Source organism: Phalacrocorax aristotelis, chromosome 12 (assembly GCF_949628215.1).
Source record: "Phalacrocorax aristotelis chromosome 12, bGulAri2.1, whole genome shotgun sequence".
NCBI lineage: Eukaryota > Metazoa > Chordata > Aves > Suliformes > Phalacrocoracidae > Phalacrocorax > Phalacrocorax aristotelis.
The window spans coordinates 4,560,868-4,585,032 of NC_134287.1; the positions used below are offsets into that span (position 1 = coordinate 4,560,868).

The window sequence follows — 24,165 nt, forward strand, 5'->3', positions numbered from 1 at the left end:
AAGATCATATTTGTGTGTGAAAACGTTGTGAATTCATGCTAAATTGATATTTGCTGCCAATTACAGAGCAGAAGGTACTTAGGATGTTTAATATGGACAGTAGGGCCTGAACCTAGGCAAAATAAGCTGTGACTTTTAGTTACTTAACAAATATTGAACGCTTATCATTTTGTTGCTCTTGTCTGATGACGGATCGACAACAAAGATGAAAGGTGGAAATTCAAATGTAACTCATTATTTGAAACCATCTTACATTTTTAAAATAGAATGACAAGGTAATGGAGTTACATGTATGTTGCCATTGTGTAAGATTAATATTGTTTACTTTCATCTTTCACGTATTGATAAAAGCAACTTAGATTCTTATGTTTTGATAAGGAAAGTAAAGTTATATCTGTATGTGCTTTGTTTAAATTTGCTGTTAAACTTTTATTTTCAAAGACAGCTAAAATACTAAAAACATTTCAAAACCAAAATGCTTCATGTATTATCTGACTTACAGAAAGATACTGATTCTCCATTTAATACCATTGAGGACTCTGGAATCAATGCGAAATTTGTGAATGTTGTCTATGATGCCTTATTAAATACTGTAAGTATAAGAAAAGAATTCATGTTTTAAAACACTGTAACAATTGCTTCAGCAAAGAAATATGCTAAGAAGCAATTTATACTGAAAGTTTTTCTCAGATAGGCACAATTTCTGAAGAATCTCTCAAAACATACTTAAAACGGTCCCATGAGAATTCCCATAGAATCACGAAAACTGCTGTAGTAAAAGAGGAGGAAATTTTTGCTACTAGTAGTGCAGAGTTTATTCCGTGCTAGATGTCAAAGACCACTTGCAAGGTATGACGTGACTGTGGTGGGACACTGCATGGTGGGCAGTAAGGAAAATGTGAGGATGGGGGTAACAAAAAGTAGGTACTCTGCCTATAGACAAAGGACAGGAGTAATTTAGAAATTATATTTACAGTTTGTAAGTTGTTTAAGGCATTGAAAGCCACCATTGGCAAAACTCCAGGCCTCAGCAATAGTCTTCAAGGAAGGATACTTAGGAGCTCAGCATCGTAACACAAAAGATTTCTTAGCTGACTTGAATTACAAGCAAAACAAACTTGCTTGTTTGTGCAATATCTTGTATAGAATATGTATAATTACATCAGATATGATTTTTCCTCTCCTTTTTCCATAGCCTCAAGATGTTCAGAAGTCAGTCCTAAAAGGAATAATTAATGGTCTGCTACAAGAATGGAAAGGGTAATTACAACAAATGTTTGCATTAGTGCTGTGCCAGCACTTAAAACTGATGCACTTTCTGTCTTTATTGTTTTAGCCAAAGAAAGAAAATATTCTAATAGAACTTATTTGACTCATAAGAACTTGTCTCTGTTCAGGAGGCAAATTTCTGAAACATATCTTCAACTCTCTAAACTGACACTGACCCTCTGGGAGGCAGGTCCAACCCCAGCCATGCATTCCCCAAAAATCTCAGCTGCTTGTTGCCAGGGCAGTCTTTTGGGCATCTGAACTGTGAGATGAATTAAGGAATTTTTCTGGAGTAAAACATACTGGCCCCATGCACCCCTCAACAGCAACTAACATGTTTTAACCTAGATAATTCCTTGATCTGAAGTTTCCTTCACAATACTGTTCATGTGTGGCAATGGCATAGAAAGGGCTGGCCCAAAGGCAGGAGGTTTGGAGATGACAGCGTTTTAGCAAGAAGTAATGGAAGTGAGAATGCATGGTTTGATTCACAAAAATATATAGCAAGAGACGGCACCTTGTGGCTCACCTGTGACCCAGCCCTTGGCTATTCCTTTCTCCGCCTCTTACTACCTCTTCTGTGCTATTGCTGCATGTGTTCGTGGTTGTGTAAAAGCCTTGAAGCAGATAAACAGCAAGAAGTACAGCAGTTGCAGTGGTAAAAGTGTATGGAGAATTCTGGCAGGACATATCTAAGATGGGGCAAATAAACTCTCCTGTGGTGTCACCTGAGATAGACAACAGCATGGACTTCCCTCTTTGGAAAACCTCTTACTGTTCAATTCTGAATTTTTTTTCCCCTTCTCTCTTGTGTTATGCCACAAAAGACAGATGCTACTGCCTTTAGAGAGTAGTCAGAATCTTTGTGTGCTTTTCAGTTTCTGAGAGCAGTGAAAATCCTTAAATGCGGTATTCAACAGGTATTGGCAAAGCAAAGTTAAACCATAGGGTGCGTATTTTCATGACTCTTAATGCGTGTATACATGTGATGTATACATATGGTTCTGCTTATTTCATTCATTCATAGGCCGCGAACAAAAGATGATCTTAGAGCATACTGTATACTTTTACAGGTAAGAAAAAGACAGTATTTTTATTTAAGTGTATGTCTGCTTAATTTATAATCTATAAACCAGTATACTATGCAAACAAGATACTTTGAATAGCTGAGATACTTCACATTTAATTTCCTATTATAAGAATGTATTAAAATATGAAAGAAGTGTAGGGTATGCATGATGGGAATGGGAGCTTAATGCAAAGTAGTTGATGGGGAAAGGTTGCAGAGATTAAAACTATGAACTAAGTTAGACATGTAATTGTTTCCTGTCATTTTGTGGGTTGAAGGAACAAATGTTTTAGCAGGTTATTTGTTCTTATTTCTTCCTTATTACCAGATTTGCTTTATTGGTATGCTGTAACTCTGATCTTTCCAGAAACTTTCAGTATATGCACTTTCTGATATTGCTGTAACTTTCTCCACTGTTGCGTTTTATCCGGCAGACTCTCTCCAGTCTGTCTGACAGGCTCCGTTGTCTGATTTCTGTCTGTGTTAACCTACCGCCTTTGCTGGTGTAGCTGATTTGCATTTGTAGCAGATGTCCCCTGTAAAGTTTGCCAGCATAGGTAACACCTCTCTGCACAAAGAGAGGTTTCTGCTCTTATTTGAGAAGATCAGACGGTAATTTAATTTTTTGAGACAATAGTTTTCTTCTCTGGGGTGGTGTACTAGCTGTGAATTATAAGGAATATCCTGCTGAAAAGTGGGAATGTGTGAACTCATACATAAGAGGAAATACAAGCCTGGATTGGTGTGCGGGAAAACTGGAGCTAAGAGAATCCTTATTACTGAGATGGAAAGCACATCACTCAGAGGAGTGTAATTTATGTGCTACACAGTAAATGATAATTGAGAAATATATATTGAGTACTGCCTTTATTACCTGTGGGCTTTCTTTTGAAACAAAACAAACAAATCTTACTTTTACAATATAGAAGTTACGTACTTTTTATTTGACTAGAAGTTTCAAATCTTTTCTTCATAGTTTTACCACTGTCACAGCAATTTTGTGAATTCCTGTCCTGCGTAATTGTATTGGGAACAGCAAACATAAGAAAAAAATCCTAACAACTTTTTTCCCTTTATGCAGTTTATTAACCTAACACATTTTTTTAATCTTTTTCAGAATCCTCAATTTAGTAACACTTCTACTTATGTCATCTATGCTCACTTGCTAAGACAGATAGCAGCCTTAACAGAAGCTGACCATCATTTCCTAGTGCACTGGTCTAAAAAGTAAAAAAAAATAAAAATATAAAATTAAAAATTCCATTTTTAGGATTACAATTGCTACTGTATTTCCATTTGATGTTGACTGTTTTATAGATTATATGAAAGTTAATTTAATTGACTAAAGAGATTGTTTTTGTTGTTTTCAAAGTACACTTGGACATAGTCCACTAAGTGATACTGATTTATAGATGCAAACTGTATATAATGTATAAAAATTAGTATCTTTATGCAAAAAAGCCTTAATTGTAAAATAACTTGTAAGTTATTTTTCCGTAACACGTGCAAAATAACTTATGTATGTAATTATTTTAGATACATGTTTAAACGGTATTATTAATACAAACATCTTTATGGTCTTTGTTTAAATAAAGGTTTGTCTTGCATAATTTTCAAAAGATACTGTAACTTTACTATATGGTATACAAACCACAAATGAAATCGAGTCCCTGCTTCGTAGTGTAATAGACGTGGTGAGAGAGTGTAGTTAGGACATTAGATTTTTAATTAATTGAAATAACTCTAATAGCACCTTACTAATAAAGTCACTGCCCAAAGAGCGGCTTTTAAATTGGTATGTAGGTTGCCTTCCTTATAATGACTGTGCAAAAAGTTTGGTCTGGGGTAAAAAAGAAAGTTTGAATGGCCATTTTCACAATTCCCTTATCTCCTAGGGAATCTGTTAATAAAGGATTTTCTTCTCTCCATGGATGGAAGTGTTATTTCCCTGCTCCCACCCTATAATGTGTCTAGATTTGCTTAAAATGGTGGTAATACATGATTTCATTTGAATTGGTATTTACAAATAAGGTTTACCCTCCTGCTTAAGGATGCAATACGCATATTGATGTTTTTATTCCTAAAACATGAATTAGAAATCTAAACCATTAAAACAGGAGAGCTCTTATTTAGGAAAGGATGCTTTAGTATATCTACCCATACATGTGTGTTGTGAAATTATGGAAGTGGTGCAGCACATAATTTGAAATGTGCACTTGTCACAAGTGTAGGAAGTACTTTCCACTCTTTATTCAATAGAACCAAGTATCTCAAAATAAAAGAAATCAGAATTCCTCACTATTCAGATTGTGGAGTGAAATAGCGAAGGGTTTTTGTTTTCTTTTTGTTTACTAAAAGTCAAGAAAAAGTAATGATTCTATTGCCTTTTTTTTTTAACAGACATTAAAAAGCATAGTTAGGGGTGCCCTGAAGAGCCTTGCTGTGTGCCAATATTTCAAAGCAGGCTTCTTCAAATTTTATATTTCAATTTTTCTTTTTTTATGTATAAGATAAAAGCATGTTTTTTAAAAAATGACATTGAAATCTGATAATACAAACTTGAGTGTGGGAGTAACTGCAGCATGTTTGTTTTAGGATTTCCCAGAGAAGGTTCAAGCAGCTGGTAGACAGATTACTGCAATTTATTTCTTTACGCCTGTTTCCTGCAAAACCTGAAGAGTTTCCACCTATGGTGAAATGCTCCTGGTGGATTCCGTCAGCAACCAAAGTCCTGGCTTTATTTAGTAGGTGTTTTTCTTGAACCGTGATGCATGTGTATGTATATAGATGTCCATTTGTGTGTACATATATATATGTACACATATATATGTGTGTACTCACATATTGGGGAGGGGATAGTTTGTGTCTCTCTGCTTCTGCGGGAGACTGACAGTGATGGTGGCACAGTACAAACTAAAATAAAATGCCAAAGAGTAAGCGATAAAAACGTGTTCTATTGGCAAGGCTTTGTACTTGCTTTCCAATAGAGGATAATTGCTATGCATCATGTTCCTCTAACAACAACTGAAGAACATTCAAACAAAAATCCACAGAAGTAACCAATGGTTAAGGTTTCCCTTGGATTTATAAAAGAAACTGTTTTAAATGTGTAATTGCCAGAATTTCTTCTGTAACTGGCTTACCCCCGCAGAATTGTTTAGCATCTAAGAGAAGTTAGGCTTTGCACGTGCCTCAGCTCCAAAACCACAGCTTAAAAAGGTAAATTCCTTTCCAGGTCAACACAGAGCACAGCAACTTTGACCATTGCAAATGCAAATCTTCTCCTCCACTCATCCCCAATAGCTTAGTGATGAGACCATTTACTATGGAAATGGGAGGCTTAAGGTCAGTCCCCTTTTCTACAGGGGTAAAAAAATCTCTCTCCTTTCTAGGAGGAAATGAAACCACAAAGTTAAAATTCAGATTGGAATGAGTATGTTTTCATTTCAATGTCAGCTTAAAACTTGTACTTAAAAGCAGGCTGCGCAGTCCTGCCTCTCCAGAGTGACAGTTTAGACACATCAGCCCAACTCTATCTAAAACCAAGACTTGTGCTGTCTAGTCATCTATGAAAGAGTTGCTATTCCTTAATTCTGGGAAAAGAGATATTTAGTGATTCAAAATACACTACTTCATTTGACTGATCAAAATTAAATGTTGTTTAAGTGCAAATAGAGTAAACTTACTAGCTGTTTGACATTAAATGAATGTTACATAATTAGATAGGCAGCTTAAATGTGAATTCGTTTTCTTCATGTGGTCAAGTACTTAATTTTTGTACTGGTGAGTCTAGATGGTATAGGCGTAACTTTGCATGCTCTGTATTGTGCCCCTCCCTTTCCATCCCTTTTGCAAACAGGCATTAAACTCAAAGGGATAATTGTTACCTGGAAAGCATGTGTATGTTATATCCATAGCTATGTTTGAAACTTGGTGAAGGTGTTCAAGAAATGCATCTATCAGACTGCTGTTTCATTGATCCCAGCAGAACATAGCATTCTTTATCCATGAAACCTTAACTTAGTCTATATTAAGTGCGCCAGAGTCAAATGGAGTTTCTCTTGTCATAAATGGGTTGAACTAGGGCTGAACTTTAGTATTTTCTACAGCAATTAATATGATGTCATATGGTGTTGCGTTATAGTTGTAAGTCTGTAGCTAAGACTGAGGCAAAGTTATCAGTAGCTGATTTGGCTTAAAGTTTCTGATGTCACTGGTGCTCAGGATGCCTAGGAAACGGATGTGCCAAATCCAGGCAGTATTTTAAAAGGCTTTTGTGTTTTCTTTGTAGACGCTGCAAATAGTCTGATCAGTCCTCCTATTATTTCATATACGGATTTCTATAATTCTACACTTGATCATATTGATCTTATGGAAGAATATCATAACTGGCAATGTTATGGAAATTCTCACAGGTAAGAAGAATAACTTTTTTTCTTATTAAGTAGTATTTCAAAGCACCGTATCTACGCTATGTATATTTCTCCTCTATATAGTGTGTGTATATACAGTGTGTGTATAAATGGTATACCTACCCCTTATGCGTATATATAGCCACATTAAATACTGTATTTTATTGGAAAAACATAGAATAGCTACACCTTGCTATACTTGCTACTGCATGGATGCGTGACTGACCGTAATAAATCTTACCTTTGCAAACTGTAGAAAAGATGTAAAATATAGATTATGTTTATTATTTATTTGCATAGACTTCTAATTGTGTCTTAGTAAAGACATACTTTAAATCTCCAATACATTACTAGAAAGTGGTGTTGTGTGGATACTTGCCACTTAATGATGAAAATATATCTACCTACCTGTATATATGTGGCTCCAGTCATATATGTTCCAGTGAAATCAATTGTACTATTTCTGTTACATTAAAATACATACTCAAAGATTTACAGGCTCAAAGCTTGCAAAGGTATTTCTCTTCTTGTCAGAGGCATCCAGCAGTATGATTTAGAAATATCTAGAGAAACAGGCATTTCATCTTTCTGCTAAAGTTTAAAATCTTATTAACATTTTCTTAATAAAAATGTTATTTTGTATAGCTGTATTTTTCAGGATATCAGTATGTATCACTCAGTCTTTACACGAGACTGAATCTGAATCAGTTAAAATTTCCCTATATTTCAACACTTTCCAGTAAGCTGATTTAACCCATCGACCATCCATATGGAGCTTTTTGTTTATTCTGTGTGCAATCTTCCTTGCCTTTGGCAGCAGTTGAAAACTCAGAGCGCATCATTTGCTCCACCAAAGCAGGTATTTTAGGCTAGGCTTCTGTCCAATACCTGATACTCTGCTTGGGAAGGAAGAACAAAACACCCCAAAACCCCAACAGAACCCAGAATACATGATAGCAATAAATGTACAGTAGGCTTTGCGTTGTCTCAGTCAAAGCATTGCAATCTGAATACTGCTGAGCTTCAATATTTTAGGGTTTTTTTCCCCATTGGCACCATCTGGCTCTTCTGGCACCCACATCCAAACTTACAAAAGGGCTGCGAGATTTCTACCTGCTCCATTTCTTTTCGGTTAGCTGGGACAGTGGGAACTCAAAATATATCAAAACAAAGTTTGCTTTGTACATGATTTCAGGAGTAGCTGAAGCGCAGGCTAGCTGTATTATTCGTAAAGTAAATTTCGTTTCCTTTGTTACAACTCCACTTTTTTCCAATTTTACATCTTTTAACTCTGTGTTGTTCCACTTAAAAACAGACAAACAAACAGTAACAAAGAATTGCAATCAATATTATATGCTTAGAACTAAGAAGGCGAAGTAGCAGCAACTGCTGGTTTACCTTCCCTATGAAATATTTTGAAATACATAATTCTTCAAACTAAGTCAACACAGCTTGGTAGAACATTTTGGATCAGGATTTCCAGGAGACCAAGTGAGAATATTTTTTCCTCATTTTCCTTTCTTTCCTAAAGACATTTAAATCCAGAGCTTCTCACAGGCAGGATGCAGGGTGCACGTGCAGTCTGGATCGAAGATGCACACATGGAGTCTGAAGCTCTGGGTATTTCAATACGAACTTCTGCGAGGTGATGCATGAGCTAAATCAACAAAAACTTACCAAAATAATCAGTAACAAAAAAATCTTTTATCTTGATGATTTCTGAAGTTTTTCAAAATTGTTTGTATTATTTGATTGCTGTGGAATGTAGCTGTGATCTGATATTTTAGAAGTCCTAAACCCTTGTAACCCCAGGTTAAATCTGAAGGATCTGTGGAAAATCAGTCCCTTTGAAAATCAGTTCTGCAGCAAATAAGCCAAACCAGAAGTATTTCTACGGTGTACCTAAGAATGCTGCACTGAGATAACTGTTTTTCTTGTATTTAATAAGATGATATAATTTTCTTTAATTCAGTGTAGCAATTAAAATGTAGTATTTAAAGCGGATGACTTTTTATTAGGTCTCTTGATAATGATAAACAATAAAAAAGACGGTGTTATTACCAATTATAATTTCTAGTAGTATTTGCAAATAACGGCTTGTTCTGCTGAATTGAGTATCTATGTATGCAACAAAAAAACCCCAGCAGCTATTTGCAAATGACTGTCAGTGGAGGGAAGGTAGGTATTGAATGATAATGCAAAGATTCACTCCTGTATTCTTAAAAAGAAAATCATATGCTAGATGCTAAAAAGGAAATATTTTATCTTCTCTTCTCTTGTTGTTAGGTTTTCTTTCTGTCAGTACCCATTTATTATTTCTATAGCAGCAAAAAAAGTAATTATTCAAAGGGACTCAGAACAACAGATGATAAGTATTGCACGGGTAAGTCATTTAGTGATATTAGTGATAAGTGTTTGTGTCTCATGCACTGGCACTTTATAAGTTTTTGTTGGATTGATATTACATACAGCCTTTCATCACAACTTATAGTATTTTGGACTACCGTGAAAAGAACTTGAGCCGTTTTGCTATTACTAGTCTACAAATGTCCATGCTGGATTCTCTCAATATTTTCCATTCTACTGTGCTTAGTTTCAGGATGCTTATAAATACCAGAAAGAGTATTCTTTTTTTTCTTTCTGAGACACCAGCATAATGTGCTAGCATGTTAAATTAACAAGATAATTAAGGAAGAAAAATTCCATGAGACTTTTGGACAGTTTCCTGTTTTATTCTGTGAAGATATGTTGTCATGGAAGACCAAGATGCAACTGTATTTTCACAGGTCACAGAAGAGGTACTCTTTCTGGGTGACCTCTTTTGTTTTGAAAGAGGCGTTGTCTGCCTCCTTCAGAGGTAGTTTTCTTCAGGAGCTAGGTGATAGCTGGTTTCCTTGGTGCTCAGTGTGGCAACACCACCGCCTATCCATTCCTGTCCTGCTGTCTTATGAATAGCTTAGTAAAGCACAGGCCAGTCTCCAGAATCTTATGGGCATGTTTTTAACTATTTGGGGAGTTTAAAAGGTTGCTGCACAATTGCCGCTTTCTTGTTATCTGCAGTAGAAAAGAAATTGCTCACCATCTCTTAGAAGATACTGAGGCAGCTATCATATTAGGGTAATGTGTTTAATGCAAGGTACTAAGGACTCTTTACATTTTACACAAGTGGCACTTTGTTTTTTTAAATTAAGATACTGCATGTGTGATGTTTCTTTTTCAATCAATAGCAAAGCCTTGTGGATAAAGTCTCTCGCAGACAGAAACCTGACATGAATATGTTGTTCCTAAATGTGAAAGTGAGAAGGACGCACCTTGTTAGTGATTCACTTGATGAGGTAACAAAAATGTAATTAAAAGTTGTGTTGCTGCAGAATAGCTATTGCGCTTAGATTTCAGTTTGATAAATCATATTTAAATCTTTCTGTGCTAAGAGATTGGGAATATACCTGTATAATACTGAACAAAAAAACTGAATTACTGTCACAAGAGCAGTGCTGCAAAATAGATGGGGTTAGACATTCTCAACTTTATTTTCCATCCTCGTACTGCTCCGTAGCTAAGCCCGTAATAAACATACATGTTTGCATGCCACGTGTTATGTATTTGTGTTTGCAAGTCTTGTCTTAAGAATACAGTGCATAATTATCAGGTTATGTAGGACTTGGTTCCATGATAGAAGCATGAATAGTAAGTGACTAAAAACTGAGTTTGTTTGTTCTAATTCTTGGAATATTTTTATGCTTTTCTTTCACTAACTTCTCTGTCCTGTAAGAATTATTTTAGGCTTTATTTTCTTAAGTTCTTATCTTGGTTTTAACTAATTCCTCACATTCTTGAATGTAATTTTTCCTTTTCAAAAATGAAATAGCTGTGTCCATTAAAGTAGGTAATTCTTTAGTATCCAGTGAACCTTGCTAAGTAATGTTATTTGGTGAAATCTTGTTCCCTACTCTTTCTCAACACTAAAAACAGCCCGATGGTATTGAAAAATAAGTCCAAGTGGTGAAAACAAGACCAAACAAATTCTGATTACTCATGTTCAGAAAACAAAAGTTTAAACTTTTTTTTCCTAGATTAAAGCCTGTCTGTTTTGGCCTTCTCTCCTAAGATGGAAGAAATACGAGTGGTAATGCTGCTCTCTCAGGCATTGTTTCCCTGCTCTGGGTGTACCTGCTCAAGCAGGGGGTTGGACAAGATGATCTCCAGAGGTCCCTCCAACCCCCACCATTCTATGGTTCTGTGAGAGCAGGGCTTTTTTACCACACTGAAATAACCAAGAGCAACTTCAAGAGTTCTGATAGCCAATATATTCTCCTATTTATTTCTGATGTTTTCTTCTCCCCATCTCAGGGATGAGTAAGAATCTATTAGCCATGTTCTCAAAAGTGTGGGGAAGGGAAGGTCGGGGAAGAGGATGCCTTATTCATAGTTCAAATGTAAAAAAAATAATTTGCAAAGGAAAATCACATCAGCTAATAAATAGTTTGTGTGAAATAATACAAAATAGAAATATACTTATAAAATTTGTGCAACAGGAATTTACTTGAGCAGCTAACAGTGCAGAAATTATTTTAGTACATGCATCCTCCTGATTGGTGTAAATGCTTTCTCTGGAGCTGGCCAGTAATTAATGATTTTAAAGCAGAATTGTATAGGGACTTAATCTGAAAGATCACTGCTAATTGTGAAAGGCTGTAATCTAATTCTTTGCAGGTCTTTTGCATACCTGGATGAAATGCTGTCTCTTAGGACAAAGGAATGTAAAGAGCCTGTTACCATTGTCTAAAAAACAGTTTTACAAAGCAGCTGATACTTGCTGGCAGGTATCTTATGCTGAACAGAATGGTGTCCAAATATTGAAAGTTTTAGCTACCTCCTTATTTCTAAATATCTCCAAAGGATGTCTAATATTTGTTTTTTAATCTAGAATTTCTTCCTGGCAGAATGTCTTCTGTGTAGGTAAAAAATGACAGAGGTCCAAAATATTCTAGACAGGCTCAATTCATTGTATCTAGTAGCCTATTAAAAATCTGTTTGCATACCATTTAACTTCTTTTCAAGCCTAGAGGGTGGCACTATGTGCAGGGTAGTTGATGATGTCAAGTAGTCGTGATTGCTTCTGAAATTCAGTCATTGTTTTGAACTGTTAATAGGAGATGATGCAAATTACTAGTTTAAACAAGGCAAGAGCAGTAGAGACAGAGATGTGTGTGTTCTCTATGGATAGAGGTAGCAGTAGTATGCTAAATCTCCTTTTTCTTCTTCCCCACCTATTTTGCAATAGCTAGCAAGGAAGAAGGCAGATCTGAAAAAGAAGTTGAAAGTCACATTTGTAGGGGAAGCTGGTCTTGATATGGGTGGACTGACAAAAGAATGGTTTCTTCTTCTGATTCGCCAGATCTTTCACCCAGATTATGGTGAGTCCTCATATATGTTCTTAAGTACGACGTGAAATTTTGTTCATTTTAAATTATCGGAACAGTGATGGGTAAGAATTTTTCATTAATGCAGTATTAGGCAGGCCAGTTACTAACTGATGTAAAACCAAAAGTGGACAGGAACTATTCCTGTATATGTCCTGTATATATGAGGACAAGAATTGTATATATATGAGAAGCTTTGGCATAAAGGAAGGTGGAAGAGAGTGGGGAGTACATGAAGAACTTAGAATATCTTGTCTTTTGACAAAGAGGTTCAAGCACTGCTAAATTCATTCAGTGATATGGCAAAATTAGAGGGTGAACAAATCTCTGATCAATGGAAAGGTTTAGAATTAAAATTAGGATTCAGGTTTTTAAGATGTTAGACATGCTAAACCTTGTTTCAGAAACTGGAGGCTCAATATTTATCATTTGCTGGTATCCCTAGGCTAGTGAGCATATTGGATACAAAGCAGGGGGATTCAAGATCTTCCTTGAAGTTCTGTAGATTTTCCTTGAAGTTCTTCCTCTGATATATCTGTGTTACAGTGTTCCCATGTCTGTCCAGAGACAGGACCTGATTTACCTCTGGGCAGATGGGAGAAGGCCGTCAACTGTTTTATGGAGCGTAGGACAAGGATAATTTAAATCTGTTATAACTCAAATGGAATCAGGCCTTTAAAGGGTTGTCTTAATTTTTCTTCTGAGTAGAAAACTCCTGAGTTTTCAATAAGTGTTGGTGAACTGCTAGATCTACTAACAAGCTAAGAAGAATAAGCAAAAGCTGTGCAAGCCGTTGAAACACTGACACTCGTCTGCCTTTAGAAATTTTCTAGAATTCACACAAGTATATGTGTGAATTCGTATATTTGGATTTAAGAATAAGTTTCTTCCGTAGTTCAATATGGTTTTTTGGTTGCAATTGGTATATGATATTACTGTTCCGAATTAGGAAGAGACATATAGCAGCCTCTGAAGTAGATGGTTTAGCAAATATTCCAGTGGAGATAAGGCCAAATGTATTTATTTGTCCCCTGCCATCCTTGCCTCTTCCTTCTCATGCTACATTTTCTGTTTTAACGCTGCCCTCAGTTATCTTCATGTTGCTAGTTCAGGGAGTTTTCCTGGTTTTCATAAGCAGCTACAGTTGGATGCTGTTACTGTATGCAGTCCTGGCCAACTGCTGACTTTGGTCAATGGTTTCCATTTGCACTGACAGTGTCTACAAGTTCTAGCACTATTTTGTGATTAGTATAGGTAGAGGTTAGTTCTTACTTGCATCTTTGTCATATATTCTGTTTGGGGTGTCTGTGTGGCCAGGGTTCTTAAAGTGGTCTGAGATGCTCTCAGGAGAGAAAGTCCTTCAGCTGGGGACAGAGAGAGTATAGGCAGATGTGAGATTGAATAAAATAGCATGCTTCTGTTGTTACCAGGACCTGTGAGCCTATAATGATATTTGCAGGCCCAAGGGGGAAAAAGGAAGATTTTTTTTTTTAGTAAATAGGAGATTGGAAGACATTAATGAGGATTCATAAACATGCGGTTCAATCTACTTATTTTATATTTGTGTAGATGGATCTGGGTGGGGGTTTTCCCCTACTCCGATATTTTTAAAATAAGTCAGCTTTCCTCAGCTATGCATTACTGATGTTATATGGGTTAAAGTGCTCCCCAGGCTGGCTCTTAAATTAGAAACATTGATTTCCAGGGACTTCAGCATAACACCCAATAGTCATTGGTAGAATGCGAGAGCTTGCCTGTCTTTGCCTAGAAGTGTTCATGTCCCTTAAATGCATGGTCCTCTGTTGTTTATCAGACTCCTTCTAAAGGTCCAGAGTTTTAAGTCATAAATATGTCCTCAAATCTGCTGAGATCATTATTTGCCTGTAGCCCTTTTTCTAATAAAAAGGTGTCTGTGTGGAGAGATGACATTTGGTGATAACAACCGTAATAGGAAACAATTTTCCTGGAGAAAGTGTTCTGTGAGTTTGACGGTTCTGTTAGTAAAAATGTGTTGTCAGTGGAGCTTGGTATCTGATGAGTTTGGAAACATTTGAGTAATTTTTTTTTTCACCAGCTCTGGCAGGCTTCCGTGCTTTAAAGTGTAAATTCTTCCATTGATATGAGCATCAGCTGAGTGTGGGAGGAGTTCAGAAGTGTTCTCGTCCCTTGGAAAGGGACTGTATACTCTGCTGTCTTTAGTGTTTGAGTTGCAAATAATGTATGTCAGAAGCGTGGAAGCAAAAACATAGGAAAACATCACTATTATCACCCTTTCCAGGTTAGCCAATCCTGCAGATTTAACCTCTGAAACTAAAGAACTCCCAATTAACTCAGTTGTCTGCCCTCCTGTGTCTGTTACAATGCTTTCTTCATCTTGGTGTGGACAATTAATAAATGGGATTTGAGATCTATTTTGTTCCAGCATCACTGCTGTCTTTTAGTATGTGAACCTTGTTCTGCCTTACATGCAACTGTTACGTTCCTTCAGGTAAAGCCACTGTGTAAAAGTTTTGTGATGAGCACCTTTCTGAGCAAAAGTTCAAAAGAGAAAGTTAAGGCTGTTCAGGAGAGTAGGGAAAAATATGAAGGCAGGATTTAAATTTTAGTTTTTAATAAAAACTAGATGTCCCTGGGACATCAATTGGATTCTTATTCTTTTTTTAATCCAAAGAAGTCTGACTTTTCATTTAAATATTATTTTTCCCCAGCTTTGTCTTCAAACACAAATGCAGTGAGCTACTGCATACAAGATGTCCTTAGAACTATTGAGTGCTTTGGTTTGTACGCTGACTATGGAAACAATAATAAATTGTCGGCCCATTCAATCCCAACGAATTAAAACCAGTCATCAAGTTTTATCCAATTTACTTCTGCATTGCTAAAGTTAATTTCCCTGTTAGTGCACACTTAGAGTGTGTCTTGTTTCTCTGAGCAATACTTCTTGGGCATCTTAAAGCAGTTATGTGGTTTCGTTACATGGGTTTTTACTTTCTGTCACTCTTGAAAACAGAATGATCCATCTCTGACGCAAATAGAAGTCAGACTATTCTGTAGTCATGACTTCACTAGGATCTAACTTGTGACTAGACCAGCGAGTGGCTTTTTAGGATATTTGTGGTTTGGGGTTTTTTTTAACTTGTCTGATATAATTTTTTGACAGAAAATTTGAAGCATACCCCTTTGCTGCTAGTGTGTGTATAAGGTAGACCTTTTACAGCTTTCTATTATAAGAAGATAAAGCTTATGGTATTTGTATCATGGGATTTACGCCAGCATTTTTTAAGTTTGTCGTCTGCTATTGACCCAGGAAGGGAGGAAGAAATGGGTTTACATTGCAGCAGGAAAATTTTTGGTTAGACAATTGACATTTCTGGCTGTACAGATGATGAAGTACAGTGGAGCAGCAGATTGCACAGAGACAGTACAGATTATCCGCGACTGGAGGCACTGAAGAACGCGTGAGCCGGTGGGCTTGGGCCCGCTTCGGGCTTGGCGCTGCGCTTGGTGGTCCGTGCCCTGCACCGGCAGGCTCCTCCTGTGGGTGGGAAGGCAGGGCTGAGAACAGGCATGGAGATACCGGCGCTCCGACGAGCGCTCCTCAGGGTGCACGTGTGAGAGAGATGAGGTTTTGTACGACTGTCTTTTGAAGCTCAGGCTTTGTAACGGCCACCGTTCCTGTTCTGCAGGCATGTTCACCTACCATAAGGACTCGCACTGCCATTGGTTCAGCAGCTTTAAGTGTGATAACTATTCTGAATTCCGATTGGTTGGAGCTGTATCCTTTAACGTCTGCTAGACGGTGCTAAACGAAGCACCACTCAGTAAGTTGTTATGGGGATGAAATAAACCATTGATTAAAGCTCATTCAGATGTTGTATATACAAATGTGTTCTATTTTAAATGTATAAAATGAATGTCATTCAAGCAAGTGAACTAAAAATAGGAAGAAAATGGTCGTATGTGGGAACATGGTACATTTTACAGTCAGAAAATACTAGAATTAAGATTAAATATGCAACTTTTTGTGTATAAGCTGTACTTTTTTATGTACTTACACCTCTGAGTTTCATTCAGTAAACATAAATGAGCCTGTATGCATTAATATCTCATTTAGGTCCCCATTGAGCAGTATGTGGTCCTTTTTTAATTTAATTTTTATACTAAACAGAAGCCACATGCTATTTTGAGCATAACTTTATTTCCTAGACTTTCTGTTGTGCTCATTTATGGAGTCCTCAGACAAATTATTAATGATAATATATGCTTAAAACTCCACTACGACGAGATGGTGAGGGCCCCATTTTACTGATTGCGGTTGGACCAGATGATTGATGTAGGTCTCTTTCAACTGAACTATTCTGTTCTAGTGAGAAGCTGAATTGTGAATTGGATTCTTCTAATTTTTGGTATCATTTCAATTTTGTTTCACAAGGTACACTTACATGTGCTAGCTGATGAGCTATAGTACCAGTCTTTATGCTTTTAGATTTATTTAAAAGAAAAATGGCTATATAGAGCTCTCTCTAGAATTTTTGGATTAAAAATATATATCTATAGTTCTCTATAAAAACTTTTTTCATAACAATACTTTGGAGTAATGTATTCTAGATGCTTGTCTACAGTATTATGTTGAAGATTCTCAAGTATTCCGTCAATGTGCATCATTTGACCATTTTAACTACTACTCAATTGTAATGCAAAACTATTTAAAATTTAAAACTTAAATTTAAAATTTTCCATTCCTTCTGGTTTTTTGGCATGTATTAGACTATGCTGAGTAAAATCTTAAAATATTTTTTCCAAGTTACTTAAAATATTAACTATAATAAGGATGTGTGGGGTTTGCCCTTAACATTTGACATATATAGCTTATGGGACTTGCTGTTTATAATAGCATCACCTTGGATATTCGTTTCCCACCTTGCTGTTACAAGAAATTATTGAGTCCTCCCATTGTTCCCTGCGATCATAGCACACTTGTAGGCATCTGTGATGTCACATTAGATGACCTGTTTCAGATTATGCCTGTAAGTATTACATTCTTTTAAGAGGCTAAACTACTGATTTAAAACCTGTTTTATTTATATTTAACGCTTGAATTATAAACTGTTTGAAAACAGCCTTTTTTTCCAGCACAGGCTGATGAAGTCTCCTTTTCTTCTGTTGAAAACAGAAATTCTCCATGTTCTCTAGCGTAGCAGAATTTGCGTTGATCTACTTGAAGTTAAAATACCAACATCTGAGCATTCTAGATGCATTTTCCCGAATAAAAAGAAAAATGTAACAGTTTATACTGAAATAAAAATAAATAAATATATGTATACGCATATGCATATATTAATTAAGCAGTGAGTTTTTCTTTGTGGGTGCATTTTGAATATACAGCTTTTTCCAAGATACTGTGTAAAGTACTGATTCTGGCATGTCCTTGCAAAGTGCATCACTTAGTTTTGTAGATTTACTAAAGAGTTTTTACTCATATTGTAGGAACTGGCCCATGGACTAAGTGAACTTCTAGCCTATGAAGGCAATGTTGAAGAGGATTTTTACTCAACCTTCCAGGTCATTAAATACACAATTATAAGTGATTCTCAAAATCATTCAGTAATTTTTACCAATGTTTCTGCAATGGAGTGGCCTACTACTGTGTGGTTGCTGATTGTTTGGAATATAACTGAATGGGCATTGAAGTTTGTTTCAAGAACCAGTCTAGTCCTGGGGCCTCGGGGCGTACAGAGGCTGGCTGCGTTACGGGGCTTTAAGCTGGTGTCTCCCAGCAGCGTCGCGTGGCCAGCTGCCGGTGCATTTCCAGCAATTTCCTTCCTCTGACACCATCACCTTGCAGTCAGTGCCCTGGTTTGTGGGATTCATCTGGCTGCAGAACAATCCCTTCTCTGCCTAACCCAGATGCTAGTCGAAGCGTACTCTGGTTATTTTATACACTTTGTCCAGGAAATCTCACTTGAATGATAGCTTGTTCAAGTTACAATAGTTTTGCCTGACCTGTATGTCTAACTGCTACTTCAATCAATAAAGCCTTTTTCATTTATTCGTTGTTTTAGAACACATACTAGGTAGTAAAATTTCATGCTGGTTTATGGATGTGTATTGGACTAGTATTGACCTTTTTCCCTCAGCTTTGAATTACATTATTGCTAGACCATAAGAGAATTTTTGTAGAGTGGGTGCTTTTGACTTCCTAGGTGAGCGACAGCGGAATAAATACCCTCTTACTTGTATTTGATGCTCCTAAATTGTTCTTTTGTATGAAAAACTCTGTGGCTGCAGAGCCTGCAGGTCACTTTGATATGCCACTGTGTAACAGGGTCAATTTTTCTACTTTAAACACCAACTTCTTGAGCAAAATGCTGAAAATTGTAATATTGTTGAAAATTGTAATATTTAACTTTTAAAAACCCCACATCCATCAGAACTACAGCATGTGCTAAAGAGAGAGACAGGGGAAATACATGAAATAATAAATACAAGCTTTGTAATGTGTGAGTAGATGAATGTATTTTCAAATACTGACCTTAACTTTTTTTTTCTCCAGGTTTTCCAGGAAGAATTTGGTGTTATAAAATCTTACAACTTAAAGCCAAATGGAGATAAAATTCCAGTCACAAATCAAAATAGGAAAGGTACTTCAGTATATATTAACTACACATATTTGACAGATTTGTTTGTCCTTTTTTTCCTTCTTATAAGCCTAGGTTTTCTTTAACAAAGTGTGAAAACAAAATTAGTGCTGTCCTTTCTGGCATGCCTACCAATTTAATAATATCTAAAATGAAATACGTTCATTTTTCTTAATTCAGTACCATTTGAGAGAGCACAACAAACGATTATTTAAAATTATTATGATGTAACAAAATAAATTGTTTTTCTTTTTTAGAGTATGTGCAGCTCTATGTTGATTTTCTTCTCAACAAATCAATTTATAAACAGTTTGCAGCTTTCTATTATGGATTTCATAGTGTTTGTGCTTCATATGCGTTACTGGTAAGAATAAAATGAAACATTACTCTGCACTTCTGTTTCAAATATGTGACAATGACTTATCTAAATTAAACAAGTTACACTGGATGAATTTGGGATTCATGAAAAATCTTGATTAATCAATGTAGTTGATTACCTGCTTAATTTCTTCTGCTTATGTTGGATTAATCAACTGTTCTCTGCAGTGTTCCACTGAAAACAGATAAGTAAAGCTCCACAAATTAGGTTTATCAGTATGCTTTCGCAGAAACTTCACTGGTTCTTGTGCGAAGGTTTACAAGGACTGACCGTATTCCCTACAGTTATGAGCAGCAGAGGAACGGTGTCTGTGTGCTCTTGAGTGACTCCTCTGAAAACACCGATTACTTTTTGCAGGAAGAACACTCAGTGAGGTTGAGATTAAACATTCTTCCATATTCAGGCCTGTTTGGTTGTTGGAATGCCTTTTGTAATCTACATCATCCATTGTGCAGTGAGAAAGAGGAAGCAATTACAATTTGCATGAGATTTTCTTCATTCCTGTGAAATTAGCCAAGTAAGGCACACTTGCGCCAAAGTGAGATGTGACTAACTGCAGGGAAGGTTCTGGAAGGAGCATGAAAATCCATTGAAATGCCATGACATACTTTCATGCATTTAACGATGTTGTCGTAAATTAATAAGTAGGTTCTGCAGGTGTAAGGTTAGTGGTTGTTAAACATGGTTTACTGTTATTGTATTTGCTTTGCACAGCAGTGTGTACAGCTAAGAGTCAAGTTCTGCCAACCACTGCTACTCATCAACCTACACTGGGACTCTTCAGTATAAAAGAAATGGAAGTTGTAACCAAAATTGAGATCAAGGCCCTCCCTCTGAATTCCATACCTACAAACTTAATTTTCTTCCTGACCCATTTGTAAACTAGTCAGATGACGAGCAAGTCAGTGCAATAAATCTAAGAATGAAAAAGAAGTGAGGAACGAAAGAAATATGCTAAAATACTATGTTATCCAGTAATTTGCTTTCTACTATATACAGTTATAAGAGATTCTTCAAAGGACTAAGGAATTTATTTTTCTATAAAATAGTATGTATCTAAGTTATAGATTTATATTGAATTGAATCATATTGTTAATTTTTCTATAATGCCAAAAGAAATTTGAATATTAATCTAGTAGCATGATTTTTCACCTTTAAAAAGGTTAAATATTTTGTCCTTAACTTCTGACAGCTACTTCGTCCAGAAGAGGTTGAAATTCTTGTCTGTGGCAGTCCTGAGCTGGATATGTCTGCTTTACAGCGAAGTACCCAATATGAGGGCTACCAAAAAACTGATCTTACTATACGGTAGGCTTGATTTTTTTTCTTTTTTTCATTCTAATTACTGAGTTTAAAAACATCATAGAATGGTACACTGTTGGGAATAATCTCTTCAAGGATAATCTGAGAATGACTGAAGTTTTAAAAAAAACTATTTCCAGGTAACACAAAGGCACTATTAAATTATCTATAAGTAGGATGTGTTAGATCCTTAACAGCATAATATGTTGCTGAATACCTTTAAAAGGTTATGATTAGATTGAAATGGAGATAGTTCAAAACGAGTAGCTTCAAATCCCACGTAGTGAAATCTGAGTCTTTATTTTTATTATCCAATCTTCTAAAAATGCTTTTTCTCTTCCAATTCTATTTGATACTAAGGACGTTTATATTAGTGAGGAGAAGGCGTTTATATTGTTATAGAAAAGTGGCTTTGGGCATCATTTGACAAGACATCATTCCAAAACTCATAAAACATTGTACTTGTCAAGTCCTTAGGAATTTATTTAACCTTCCATATTAGGATACTACTCATGTCCCATATATTACATTAATTAAATTCTCAGTAGATGACATTCATCAGGTAGTACTTGTGGTTGTATTATTGTCCCCATACTGTTTTGTCATGATGTTGCGTCTTACACCATTTTCTTCTCCCTCTGCCCTGAACATAGATACTTTTGGGATGTAGTACTTGGATTTTCACTTGACCTTCAAAAGAAGCTGTTACATTTTGCTACAGGAAGTGATAGAGTACCTGTGGGAGGAATGGCTGATTTGAATTTCAAGATTTCAAAGAGTGAAACATCTACTAATTGGTAAGTAGTTTTCTGGATTTTAAAAATTTTTTGTTACATTATTTTCTGAGAGCCCTTATCGCTCTTGAATGTCTTTTTAAAGAACAGCAAACTAATGTATAAGGAAGAAACTGCATGGACTCCTTTAGTTTGTCTTCAAAATGTTGTTTTACCCATTTATTGATTGGATAAATTTTGCAAGTGACCACCTAATCCAAAATTGATTCTCCAGTCAAAGTTTACATTTGAGACCAGGAATTTTTTCAGTCATAGAGATTCCTTACATGTCTTCAATTCAGATAAATTATGTGTTTAATTGTTCCTAACATGACAGCTGAGCTAATGAAAACATACTGTGAATGACCATGAATTTTTCTGAATTCATTGAGTCTGTTGATCATTATGAATAGCAGCCCCTGCAGTTACAGAAAACACTTGCATTCTTTCCTGATGGTCTGAATTGGTCAGAGTAAGAATTTGAATACGTGTGGCTGAGAAGATGTAGCATTCCTTTAGGGTCTCTGGTGACTAAGTGTATGGCTGATACAGAAGTTGCTCAGAAGAAATGGGAACAAAGCAGCCTTGTAATTTCATTGTGAAGGTTAAATTGTTCATGCCAAGTTCTTATGTTTCTGGTAGTGTTTTATTTTGTACTGAATTGACTTGAGAAATTCCATATGCTTTCCAGCTAGTGTTTTCCTTCTCATGATTGGAGAAAGCCAGTTTAAATAATTTGGAAAGCTATATAGAAAAGCTTACTGCGATGAAGCTCACTGCTAAGCAGTAATTGCTGCTAAGCAGTAATTACTGGCTTTACCAAGATTTCTCAAACATTTAGAATAATCAAAATACTTAAACGGAACTATATTTATAAAGTCAGTTTTGTTGGGTTTTCTGCGGAGAGGTGAATTAAATGCAGAAACAAAATAAATTTGGGGTTTGTTTTTAAACTTGGTTTATCTCATTACTGTGGTATTTCTAATGCTTTATTCGATGAGCTAATAAGTGTTAAAGGAACATGAGGATCTGATGAAAAAATGAAGAAAAATCAGTCAACATTGAATCTCTAAGTTCACTCTCCTATAAAATGTTCTTTTTCTTAAAGATGGGAACATGTATTTTAAAATAGTGTGATATTTAAAATTATGTAGGTCTGTGTTTTGTAAGGTAACAAAACACAGCTGGCTGAGCATGAGCCAGCAGTGCCCAGGTGGCCAAGGAGGCCACCAGCCCCCCGGGCTTGTGTCAGCACTGGTGTGGCCAGCAGGAGCCGGGCAGGGATGGGGCCCCTGTGCTCGGCACTGGGGAGGCCCCACCTCGAATGCTGGGCTCAGGTTTGGGCCCCTCGGGACAAGAAGGGCCTTGAGGGGCTGGAGCGTGTCCAGAGAAGGGCAACGGGGCTGGGGAAGGGTCTGGAGAGCAGGTCTGATGAGGAGCGGCTGAGGGAGCTGGGGGTGTTTAGCCTGGAGAAGAGGAGGCTGAGGGGAGACCTTATCGCTCTCTGCAACTGCCTGAGAGGAGGTTGTAGTGAGGTGGGGGTTGGTCTCTTCTCCCAAGTTGCTAGTGATAGGACGAGAGGAAATGGCTTCAAGCTGCACCAGGGGAAGTTTAGGTTGGATATTAGGAAAAACATCTTCACCAAAAGGGCTGTCAGGCATTGGCACAGGCTGCCCAGAGAGGTGGTGGAGTCTCCATCCCTGGAGGGATTTAAAAGAAGGGTAGACGTGGTGCTTGAGGATATGGTTTAGTGGTGGACTTGGCAGTGACAGGTTAGCGGTTGGACCCGATGATCTTAAGGGTCTTTTCCAACCTTAACGATTCTATGATTCTATAATTGTTGCAGTCAGACTGCCTGTGCAGGGACAACCGTTGACATGTTGGTGTGGCATTGCTCACACAATAGGATCAAATAATACAATAGCAATAAGAATTGCCAAATTAATATTCAGTTTCCCAACTTTCCAAATTCTGAAGCACATGTCTCCAGTCTGATTAACAGATCTTTGCTTGCTTGCTTAAAGAGTGGGGAGGGGGAATTCACTTGGTTTTGCAGATCTGTGGGGATTCCACCCCCTTTCAAGACCATTTGCTAATGACCAAAGGCCAAGCTGCTGCCATTCAAAAGACTAAGGGTTTCAATGAAAACAGAACTAGAGGGCTTTTGAGTCACATACTAAAATTTTAGAAATTTTTCAGTGTGTTTGGTTAATTCCAAATGTCATTTTGAGCTTCAGCTCGTTGTCATTCTCCTCTCTCTCCCCAAGTAGTCAGTTGTAGGACAAGCCTATATCCGCAGTGCTGTCCTGCATGTCGCTTGAGAATATAAAGGGCAGGAAGGTCCTGTAGCTTCTTTTTGTCTGTGGCTATGAGGCAGGACGTTAGTGGCATCTCATATAGATGGCAAAACAAATGCTTCTGCTACTGAAGAACAGTTCCCATGAAACGAATCCACTCTAGTGAGGAGCAGAGTTTGCAGTGTTTCAGTCAGGCAAGCCTAAGAGGTATCTGCAACATATATTCAAACTCAGCTCTCAGAAGAAACTTGCACTTGAAAGCATTGGTATGGCCAAGACCAAAATTAGTGAACTGTTGTTTTTCCAGGGCTTCAGTGGGCTCCTTGGTGCTCTGCACCGAGGCAGATATCTGGAAGAATGTATTTTACAGGCCGAACTTTGAGTGCTGTATCCTTATAGTAAATGGTTCATCAGGTATCTCTATACCTACTGCAGGACCCACCTTCCTTCTTCATGTTGTGGAGTCTGATTATACTCAGATTTCATATTTAGAGAAAAACTGATTTTGAAGTTATGCGGTACCAAAACCTGGAAGGAGATGTTTCCATCTTAACAAAAAATAAAGATGGGGAGGGAGTTGCAGGCAAACAAATTCACCTGAGG

The 24,165-nt window shown here is 36.9% G+C and overlaps 1 protein-coding gene across 12 annotated transcripts in view; it reads left to right on the forward strand.

The window, feature by feature from the left end:
• HECTD2 (HECT domain E3 ubiquitin protein ligase 2) overlaps window positions 1-24,165 on the forward strand; it is a 43,445-nt gene that overhangs the window by 16,476 nt on the left and 2,804 nt on the right. Inside the window, exons 5-21 of one of the 12 annotated variants that reach the window (XR_012662878.1) lie at window positions 503-592; window positions 1,196-1,260; window positions 2,297-2,342; window positions 3,456-3,565; window positions 4,934-5,082; window positions 6,630-6,753; window positions 8,282-8,395; window positions 9,037-9,133; window positions 9,978-10,085; window positions 12,039-12,167; window positions 15,860-15,948; window positions 17,042-17,200; window positions 17,661-17,735; window positions 18,727-18,814; window positions 19,069-19,175; window positions 20,383-20,498; window positions 21,146-21,289. Coding sequence is in view for 5 of the 12 variants with exons in the window: in XM_075107943.1 (XP_074964044.1) it covers window positions 503-592; window positions 1,196-1,260; window positions 2,297-2,342; window positions 3,456-3,565; window positions 4,934-5,082; window positions 6,630-6,753; window positions 8,282-8,395; window positions 9,037-9,133; window positions 9,978-10,085; window positions 12,035-12,167; window positions 15,860-15,948; window positions 17,042-17,200; window positions 17,661-17,735; window positions 18,727-18,814; window positions 19,069-19,175; window positions 20,383-20,498; window positions 21,146-21,289 (1,814 nt within the window). In the remaining 7 variants the exon portion in view is untranslated. Of the gene's footprint in view, window positions 1-502; window positions 593-1,195; window positions 1,261-2,296; window positions 2,343-3,455; window positions 3,566-4,933; window positions 5,083-6,629; window positions 6,754-7,490; window positions 8,396-9,036; window positions 9,164-9,977; window positions 10,086-12,034; window positions 12,168-15,859; window positions 15,949-17,041; window positions 17,201-17,660; window positions 17,736-18,726; window positions 18,815-19,068; window positions 19,176-20,382; window positions 20,499-21,145; window positions 21,290-24,165 lie in introns of those variants that run through there. The other 11 variants (XM_075107943.1, XR_012662876.1, XM_075107944.1 and 8 more) reach the window with 11 other exon arrangements.